Below are 11,166 nucleotides of genomic sequence, written 5' to 3'. Positions count from 1 at the left end.
AATTGAGTGGCTTCTAGCACTGCAAGGAAAGCATCTATCTTTACAGGAAAAGTTTTTCAGGTTTCTTTACCCCACCATGTTCATGAAAAAAATGATTTCGGAACCCTATATGCACTAGAAAAAAGTTGAGCATGAAAGAGTTAATGATAACAATTTTTGTTTGTGGGTAAACTCAATTTTAAGATAGAAAATCATCAAAAACGTGTTTGCTGTACTTCTAGGCTAGGGCTCGTAATTCTCCAATTTTAGAATATTCAAACAACTCATCAAATTGTGACAAATATAAGTTGACGTTTGGCAAGAATTTGCCCTTATTTCGAAAATGCACATGTTCCAAGAAGTGATTTTATACTGGTTCTGAAATGAAAATGTAAAATTATTTTGGAGTATCTATCTTTTTTTTTGTTACTATCTTGAAGGTAAATAGTTTTCTTCCACTTTACTTCCCGTTTTTCATGCGGGCAGTTTTCTTTAACAATGCAAAATTAACCAAAAAAATTTCTTGAGAAACCTAACTGCAGTCAAACCGTTTGTTTGGAGTCATTTTCGACCAGTTTGCATTTTGCTCATCCGGTAAAATAAGATCCTGTCCATAGAGAAGAACCCCTGATAAACGACACAAAAGAGTATCAATCGAACAATTATAATTTTGGACCAACTAATTCAAAAATTTCCCAACCTAAAACTTTACATGGGCCCCGAAAAAAACGCACATCACCCACACACATAAAAACACTCCACATGCCGAAACATGCCTGCAGCGGTGGAGAGAACACGGAAGTTCAGCCACTCATAAACTTGATAACACACGTGGAGAGCGTGGTACCCACCGCTTACCATCATAGCTGACTGATAGGCAACCAAACCAACTGATGGCTAGATGCCCGGATACCGGAACCGTCAGCCAGACAGACAGGCAGCCTACCTTCAACGTAATCGCAGCAACCCATTCCAAACCAACACGAAAAAAAACTATAACAAAAAATAGTTTCAAAACAAAAGAAAGCGCATATATCCGAAAAATTTAAATCCCTCTCATGCATGCCGTATCATAGCGTACACACACAGCAAGCTCTGCACTACTTACAGTGTGACTTCCATCTCCCCCGCGCTTGCTATTTCCACGGTATCACAAATTTTAATCTGGCAACCTGTCCGAATAGAGAGACCAACCACCGCTGTTAGAGCACGGTACAGGAGCCGCAATTCTAATTGCAAAATTGCAGCCGAAATCATCATTGTCGGCTGCCGGAGTCTGCTCGAGTGTACGAGCGACTGCTTCTTTTGAAGCAGTCTGGTTGTACGCCGGCTGAAATTGAAATGCCAAAAATCTTTTGAAAAACGTTGTTGGGCGAAAAGTTCCCGGGTCCAAGAATCGTTCAAAGGACGCCGATTGCAATTTGCATCAGGTGCGATGATCCTTGGAAACTATACACGCTAATTGCGAAATACGGGATCAACAATCGGAACGGATTCCCGGTCATTTTTTTTTTATTTTCGTGAAACAGGATGTTTTTTTTTTTTTTGGTGGTCAGTCATGTCGTCCAAATTTTCATTTCGCTCGCTGTCAAATCTCTCAGTCTTCGGTTTACCTCTATTAAAATGTGTGATTTCTTCCATGTTGTGTGTTGTTTTTTTCTGTTTCTTTAAATTAATATCACTCACTACTACACACTATAAGGACTATTAGATATTTGTTTTCGGTTTTGCTCTCTCTCTATGTACGAACAAGGATACAACTTACGCCTTCGACTCCTGCTTGTTTTACAAGTATCGTTGAATGTTTCGTGGGTGGAGTTGGGAACGATCCCCTCCCTTTCTCCAGCTAGCAAATAATAATCATTAAAACAGATCCAAGAGTCTCGTATTACAAATGTGTCTTCTTGTATGTGTGTACTTTTTCGTATATATGGGTGTGTGTTAGTGTGTCATGATTAGCATCGCGTAAGGAATCTGCTTCCGTGCTATCTTGTTAATGGCAACGAATTTGGCAACCCTGCTACCCCTAGCCTACTGCTGCTGCTGCGAGAACAAAGCAACGGCAGCAGATGCAGACAGATCGCTAATACTATTAATCCTAGCAAACCTCGGGGGTTAGTCCTCGTGGCCGCGTTGTTGTAGGTGAGTTCCTCGTTCTTGACGACCTCGTTCGGGTGTTTGTCGTACTCGTTCGTCTTCTTCGTCGGCTTATTGTTCTGATGTGCATTGGACGGTGGATTGTTGTTATTATTATAATTATTACTATTACTATAAGCACCAGAGCCGCTTCCACTGTTGCCGCCACCGTAGTTGTAGTTGTTAATCGCCGTCCTCGGCGGCGATTGGGTGTAGTGATGCTGGTGTCGACCGTTTCCGCCATTATTGTTGTTGACCGATGGAGTCGACGGAACTGGTCGCTGTTGGCCACCGTTCCACACCGGCCAGTTAACCGTGCTCTGCACGATGTTGCCCTGGCTGCTATTCACCGTCGAAGACGGCAGTAGCCTCGTCGACGGATCGAAACCATCCATCGAACCGCTAGCGTTGGTGTTGATCGATACACCGCTGCTACCACTGACCGGGCTGCCGTTGCCACCCGGTGAACTGCCACCGTCGATCGACGTCGACGAAGGAATATTATTATTACTAGACGTTATGTTTGGATGCGGGTGCTGATCGTCGGCACAGCATACCTTGAATACTACCTTCATGTTGTTGGTAGAACATCGGCCGCCTATCCTCCGGTGGAGGTCGTCCTTGGACGAGGTCGAGATGAAGTAGTAATCATTCCCTGGTAGGAACTCTAGACCACCGGGTTGCGGTGTAAATGGCCGGAATGTGATAGTGAAGAACATCAGTTTGTTCGGTTTATCGCAGATCGCGATGATGCGTGGATCGTGGTTCGTGATCCGGCACGTTTCATATTCCACCTTCGACACATTGTAGATGATGTACTTCTCCGTCTCGTTGTCAAAGGTTCCCGGCTCGTACACCGGACAGATGATATGAACCTGATCGTACTCGAAGGCCGAATTGCCCTTATTCACATCGATGATGTGATCCGTGTTGTCGATCCGGAATATGCTGTTCGTCGTATTCCAGTGCATGTAGAAGGTTTTGGCACAGTGCAACACGGTGGACATCATCAGCAGTTGAATGCACACAATCAGACCCAGGGTTAGATACGAACATGTCTGAACGCTGGGCAGCAGCTTTAGTCGCGTGTTTAGTAGCCGATATTTTCGTCGCTTCGTCGTTATGCTATTGGTGGCAGTTTGTCGTTGGTGGTGACGGTTCACCTCGGTGACGTCACCTTTGATCTTCTTTCTGCTGTACTTGTTCATCTTTTTCGCATGGTCTGCCGTCCCAGCAATCTTCCGTTGGTCAATTCTGTTAAGTATAAAATATTGCCTGTGGCTTCTTCCAATTGTTAAGATCTCTATTTTATTTAAATTATCATTCAACCACTAAAACTGATCACTTCTTGCGTGTATATGTGTCTCTTCTCTCCTATCCCGATCGGCTTTCTCAGCTTTCCAACTTTGGAACTGGTTGACTCTGTCTACTCGCCAGTCTGAACCGATGTCGAACTCGTTCAATATAACATCGGTGAAGACGACGACGATGACAACGATGAATCCAGAAAAGCAGACCACAAAAAGCCAAGAAGTAGCACCATTAGCCACTTACATTGTCAGTGTCTGTTTTCCGTTGTTGTTTCTCGGTTTGTCTATCTGTCTGTCCCTTCGGAATATGTTGGTTTCGGACGAGTTTCACCACTTCAACACACTAATCTGCTGCGTCGTCCGAAACACGCAACCAAATTCTCCGACTCACTCATCAGTCTGGCGAAGGAAACAAATCTATTCCGGGCTTTGTCAGCTATTTACTTGTGTCTTCGTGATTAATGAATAATCCTCTAGATTGCGTATATCCCCGTTTCGCACTCTGCTCGGTAGCAGTGAAACATTCGGAAAAAAATCAAAATATTATTTCTCACTTTTTGCCTTAGTATATAGTATGGCAATAAACCGTAATGGTAGTAATTTTTTCCTGCGGTTCACTCACTGACTAGGACTTGGACCCCGAAGAGCCAACAACTTCCCGACTTTAACGTACCAGAGAAGATATTGATTGTTCATTTACATTTTTCTTCCCACCACACACTTCTGGAGAAACCTATGCTTCTTCCCTTACGGCAAATGATTCTTGTGTGTACGTTTCTACTGCTTCTTCACTTCGACCAGATTCTCCGCTTTCAAACACTTCCCTCGTCTTCTTCTTCTTCCTCTCAATTATCGAGCTATTTGAAAACCACAGTGTGCGCACTCTTCGCTCGCACTTTCTCTCCCGCTAGCCCCCGTCCACGGAAACTTCTTCCACAACTACTCAACCTCCCACTAGAACAGTGCCGTGATGGGTAATTGATCAGAGACAATTTTTCATTTTTCTTCCCCGCCGCAGACGCAAAAATATAAATACACCGAAACACATTCACCGACAGCACATCTCATAGCGCTCGCGGGTGTCGCGACTTGTAAAGAATCACTCAATATTTTGTTTCGACCATACTTTTTTTTCATCTAATTCCTTTCGCTCGTTCCTTCTCATAAATCATTTGCACCTCGAGCGATCGGCATCGGGGCAGGCAGCGCTTTCCACGCAGCAACCATCGGCGATACAACACAACAACCAGGAGAAAGAGCAAAATAGCACTTTGATTATTTTCTTCTAGTAGAAATTCTCCATTCATTCAACCACTCGCGAGGGCTCAGCAAAGAAGGCCTAGGCTCTTCTCGTGCAAGGGCACACCGAAAAAATTTACGTAAAAACACACATATTTTCCTGCTGCGACCCGAGAGAAGGAACCGAAAACAGCACTTGAAAGCGTGCGGGAGCGAGAGAAAAACCAAACTTCTCCTTCTCTGCCGTTGCTGGTGCTTGCTCTGTCTGCTTCGTCTTCTTGTTCCGTTTTCTTCCGTACCCGATCTGGTCCTCCAAAATTCAAGGAAGAAAACTTAAAATTGTATGTCTCTTGCACCGTATTTCCACCCGAAATCGACCAGCGATTGTTGTTTTCCTCGCAACTGTAAACACATCAAAACCAGTATAGTACTTCACTTTTAGTTGCCGTCACAAGTGTGTTAAAAAAAACACTGTCCACTGCGGGGCCAACGCCGATAATAATGTGTATATATGGCTAATTCACTGGCCCTTGAGAGGATGCTTTCTTTTGGCTAATGAAACACACTACTCTTTGGGTTTAAAAAAATCCAACGACGACAGCGCGGACGAGACCAATTTCAATTCATTTCGGGGCACAATACAAACGCATACTAAACACGAAGATCAGTCCGTCACGGCCATCAAGCCAAGCAGCAGCAGCAGCAAAGTTGCGGAAAAATCGAGAGCGAGAGAGAGAGAGAGAGCGTGAGTCTTCCGGGAGCGAACGATACCGAAATCATGCAACTAACCACACACGCACACATGCGCAGCTCCATACTAAAGAATGTAAGATGAGCGAGAGGATAATTGCAACTTTTGTTACAGATTTTATCGAATTTTCATTCTAGTGAGAATAAATCTGCTTTAAAGTTAATATGCATCAACAATCAAAGCTTACTTCGATTATCAAACCATTCAACAGCAGACCGCTTTTAACAGAAAAATTTCCAATTCTTTCTGACTCCAACACCTCTCGTCCCGTCTACGGAAAGATCCATATCGCGCAACTTTTCCCCCTTAAAGTGTTAGTGACACATCCATGACCGTATCCATTCCGATCAAAACGCATACACGTACACACGCAAACAATCGCTCCCAACCATCTCTCTCTCTCGCCACTTTCTTTGCTCTCGCGGAAAAACCTTTTGTGTAGGAGCTACCAACCGGTTTTGCAGCCATTGTCTACCATATTTTTTGTGTATACGCACACATATCCGATTGCTGTTTCTCTCTCTCTCGCTCGCTCACTGTAGATTCTGATATCTGATGCTCTCACCTGCTACCGCCGATGGATACCAGGTATAGACAGACCCATAGAGCTGTATTTGTGTGACAGACAGCAGGTTTCGATGTTTCTGCGATGAAATTGCTACCATTCGCTGCGGCTGTTTGGTTTGGTGGTAACCGCTGACTGCTATAGCCTTGGAGTGGCATGAATCATGCAAACATGTGACGTCACGCAAGGAATGTGTCTACGTTTTTATGAGCTGAGCTAGAGATATAGGAAGGTTCCTATGCCGCACTCGATTGGCTGGCTGCATCGGACAGTCGGCTGCCGTGGCTCGGTTTCAGGTAGAGATGCTGTGAGTGCCTGCCACAACAAGTCGAGATGTGTTGTGGAGTTCTTGGTGTTTTTTTTTGTTTTGAGCTGGGTGGCGGCGGGATTTTTTGCTTGCTGCTACCGGTAATGCCGTCGCTTTTTGCGCCTCCTTCGGGGCAATTTGTTCGACTTTGGCTCAGTTTGAACTTTTTTGAGGTGCCGGGTTTAGTCATCTAATTGGGGGTGTTTCGAAGAGAGTGCGTGGTGAAGTATGGAATGGTGTTGTGCGGTTTTGTTTTATTTATTTTACCGGAACACTGAATGCGGATTTGATTTGTTGACACATTTGGTAAACAGTTTATTTTAGAAACGAAGATCACAAACTTTAGCTATACCCATTCAGTATTGGGCGCAAAATTAAATCCTATTGGCAAATAAAATTCTTATAAACAGATAATGACACATTCTTTCGTGACGTTACAACGGTTTGACGAATCTTCATTCGACAAATATGTTATAACTTTATCAATTGAACGCCTACATCAAAAATTATTACAGATTCAGAAAGTAGATAAAATTTTACGAAAGATTCAATCAACTCTAACTGAATATACTGGAAGAGGATTGTTTTATGACCGATAATGTAACGTGACGTTACAACGCGTGACAAATTAGAACTTTCAACGTATTTCAATAAAAGTCAAATCATGAAATTCTAGTACATTCAGTTTATATTGATTGAATCTTTCGTGAAATTTTGTCTACTTTCCGAATCTGTAACAAGTTTGGATATAGGTGTTCATTTGATAAAGTTATAACATATTTATCGAAGGAAGATGTGTCAAATCGTTGTAAACGCCACGAAAGAATGTGTCTAATTTGTTTTTTTTTTGCCGAAGGACATTATACTATTTTTTGCACTGCAAATAAAAATTTCAGAGTAGGTTATCATCAGGGAGGGTGAAATGACATAGCTAGAAAAAATGTTCATTATATAATACTTTTACCAAATACCTTAATAAAAAGAAACCATACAGGTACTATAACCTATATGGTAAAACTATTCCACATGTAGTTTGGATGATATTCTGAACATATCGTTAAGCTATTCAACCATAAGACTTTTATTAGGGTTTAAAATCTGGTATTTTTGGAAGCGTCATATTTTCCCACAGGGATAACTTACGTCACAGGCATCGAACTGTCAAGTCACGTCGACAGTTTTATTCAGTTTTGAATTTAGCATGTTATATATTGTCTTCGATTAAAAATATGGCATCGCAATAACAAAAATCTAACTTATACCTATGTTTAATTTTAATTTAAATGAGCTATTGCTAAATCAAAGAGATGACAAATGCTGTTCAAGAGCTGCCAATAAAAATGTAATGGATTATTCTGGCCGCACACGGGCGATGAGTTGAGCGCCTGATAAAATCAAAACGAGCTATAACCGAAGAGAAATGGTAAAACATAACTTACGGTCGAGATTGATACCTAGATCCTTGCCGGATGTGACTCGTACTACAAGAACGGAACACATCAAATATTTGAACACAATCGGCGAGTGCACTTATAATTGTGCTGCTTTTCCGAATGTTCACACTCATTTCGTCTCTATCTCACCAATCCATGACCTTTTCGAAGTCCATTTACAATGCGCAACAGCCAACCATAAATGTGATAATGCGATACATTTTCAGATCACCTGCGTACATTATTTTAAAAGACGATAAATCACTGCAGAGGTCGTTCACATAGAGCACAACTAGAAGAGGTCCTAGATGACTCCCACGTGGGACGGCCGATGTAATCTGAAATGGATCTGAGAGTATAGTTTCAAGTCGCACAGAAGCACTTCGATTTGTAAGATACGATTTGATCCAATTAATGAGCCAGTCCGGAAATCCAATGCGCCGTCGTTTTTCGAGCTGATGAGAAACACGTCCAAAAGCTCTCGAAAATTTACATACACCAAATCCCACCAAGGGCATCAACCTTAGAGGGAAGGGCACTGAAATCTTGATCTGCTCTATAACATAAGTGAGGGAAAGTGCTAAAACATTACAGGATGAGTGTGTCATTTGCGTATTTACAGTAAACTAATGGCTATGCTATATTTCTCGCTATAGAGAAACAAGAACTATGAAGAAAATTTGAAAAATATCTTCTGCCCACGAAGGGTTATAACTAAATGGAATTTGCGTTTTGTCTCATCAGAATCCTACCTAAACTTAGTGTCAGAATCAATATCGGTGCTAGTTTAGTCCTGACTCACAGTTGAAGGGTGGATATTCAAGGTCGTAAAACCGCAATTTTCATTTTTTTTCACCGGAGACTATAAAACGCTCTTGTTTTTTCATGCAGAAATATGAGATGAACACAGTTTCGAGTCCTGCACAAATAAAACTACGAATAAGTTGAATAAATCAAAGAAAATCAATAACACAAATGAAATTGTAAAAAATACAGCAATAAAATTAAAATATGTTATCAAATTCATAAAATGAGTAGAATGATTAATATAAATCAAATTAATAAACCTAATTAGATTGTCTCAATAAATAAAAAATTAGGTAATATTTAAAAATAGTTGTACAATTAATTGAAGAAATGGACTTAAACTAACAAATTGAATGAAATAAATAAAAAAGAATGACTGAACAAGAAATGAATCGAATGAAAGAAATGAATACAACGTTTTCAAATAAATCAAACGAACGCAATGAATCAAATGAAACCCCGGGGTGACCGGGGCTGGTTGGCCGAGTGCCTTTTATGAGAAGGCTATTATGCGCAGTAGCGACATCTATAGTGATTTTGGTGGGGCATTAGGTCACCAATGTACCGACGTAATTTCAGGTCTTTTGGTGGTGCGTTTGTACAGTAGCAAGTTTGTTCTTTTTTCGGCACTGGTGAGTAAATTTCTGTTTCTGAAAAATAATATGTGTAACGTGAATCAATTTACATACGATTTCCAATAACTTTATACTGCTAGAAAAGGGTATTCAAAACCCAACAAAATGTTATAACGGATACCATTTATTTATTTATTAACAGATTAAGGCCGAAGTGGCCCTTGCCGTATACAAAAGATTCCTCCATTCCACCCGGTCCATGGCCGCGCGTCGCCAGCCACGCAGTCTGCGAAGGGTCCGCAAATCGTCTTCCACCTGGTCGATCCATCGTGCTCGCTGCGCGCCACGTCTTCTTGTACCGGTCAGATTGCAATTGAGAACCGTTTTCACCGGGCTATTGTCCGACATTCTGGCTACGTGCCCGGCCCACCGTAGTCGTCCGATTTTCGCGGTATGACAGATGGGCGGCTCCCCCAACAGCTGATGCAACTCATGGTTCATTCGCCGTCTCCATGTGCCGTCTTCCATCTGCACTCCGCCGTAGATGGTACGCAGCACTTTCCGTTCGAAGACACCAAGTGCGCGTTGGTCCTCCACGAGCATGGTCCAGGTCTCGTGCCCGTAGAGAACTACCGGTCTAATCAGCGTCTTGTAGATGGTCAACTTCGTACGACGGCGAACTCTGTTCGGCCGAAGTGTCTTGCGGAGGCCAAAGTAAGCACGATTTCCTGCCACGATGCGTCTACGAATCTCTCTGCTGGTATCATTGTCGGCGGTCACCAGTGAGCCCAAGTACACAAACTCTTCAACCACCTCGATTTCGTCGCCACCGATGCAAACTCGAAGCGGGCGGTTCTCATTCTCTTCTCGTGAACCTCTTCCTATCATGTACTTTGTCTTCGACGTGTTGATGGCAAGTCCGACGCGCTTGGCTTCTCTTTTCAGTCTGATGTAGGCTTCCTCCATCTTCTTAAAGTTTCGTGCAATAATATCAACGTCATCGGCGAAGCCAAGTAGCTGAACGGACTTTGTGAAAATCTTACCACTCGTGTCGTTCCCTGCTCTTCTTATTACACCTTCCAGCGCGATGTTGAATAACAGACACGAGAGGCCATCACCTTGCCGTAACCCTCTGCGTGATTCGAAGGGACTCGAGAGCGTCCCTGAGACACGTACTACGCACATCACCCGATCCATCGTCGCCTTCACTAATCGCGTCAGTTTGTCCGGGGATCCGTACTCGTGCATAATCTGCCATAGCTGATCTCGATCGATAGTGTCGTATGCGGCTTTGAAGTCGATGAACAAATGATGTGTGGGCACATTGTACTCGCGGCATTTCTGCAGTACTTGACGAAGAGCGAACACCTGGTCCGTGGTAGATCGTTCGCTCATGAAACCCGCCTGGTACTGCCCCACGAACTCTCTTGCAATTGGTGATAGTCGACGGCATAGTATTTGGGAGAGTACCTTGTAGGCGGCGTTCAGCAGGGTGATTGCTCGGTAATTACAGCAATCCAGCTTGTCGCCCTTTATGTAGATAGGACACACGACACCTTCCATCCACTCCTCCGGTAAAATCTCCTCCTCCCAAATCTTGGTAATCACCCAGTGCAGCGCTTTAGCCAGTGGCTCGCCACGTGTTTTAGTAGCTCGCTTGGTATTTGGTCCACTCCAGCGGCTTTATTATTTTTGAGCCGGCTAATCTCCTCCTGGATTTCTTGGAGATCCGGAGCCGGTAGGGAGCGCATGCTCCCAGGTGCGTTACCGTGCCATCCTCGTCGTCTGCTGCATCGCCGTTCAGGTGTTCTTCGTAGTGCTGCCGCCACCTCTGGATCACCTCACACTGGTCCGTGAGAAGATTCCCGTTTGTATCTCTGCACATGTCGGCCTGTGGTACGTGGCCCCTGCGCGAGCGGTTCAACTTCTCGTAGAATTTCCGTGTGTCTTTAGCGCGGTACAGCTGCTCCATCGCTTCGCGATCTCGGTCTTCCGGCTGGCGCTTTTTGGCCCGGAAAACCGAGTTCTGCCTGTTCCGTGCCTGTTTATATCGCGCCTCGTTCG

General features: G+C 43.5%; 1 protein-coding gene across 1 annotated transcript; it reads right to left on the bottom strand.

Annotated features, from left to right (window-relative positions):
• Positions 1-202: 202 nt before the first annotated feature.
• LOC131682372 (putative uncharacterized protein DDB_G0282133) lies at positions 203-5,291 on the bottom strand. The gene has a single exon (XM_058963797.1). The coding sequence runs from the start codon at positions 3,321-3,323 to the stop codon at positions 1,965-1,967; it is 1,359 nt and encodes a 452-aa protein (XP_058819780.1). The 5' UTR covers positions 3,324-5,291; the 3' UTR covers positions 203-1,964.
• Between the last annotated feature and the right edge of the window lie 5,875 nt (positions 5,292-11,166).

The sequence above is a fragment of the Topomyia yanbarensis genome, chromosome 2, assembly GCF_030247195.1.
Source record: "Topomyia yanbarensis strain Yona2022 chromosome 2, ASM3024719v1, whole genome shotgun sequence".
Lineage (NCBI taxonomy): Eukaryota > Metazoa > Arthropoda > Insecta > Diptera > Culicidae > Topomyia > Topomyia yanbarensis.
This window is presented reverse-complemented; position numbering and strand designations above follow the sequence as displayed.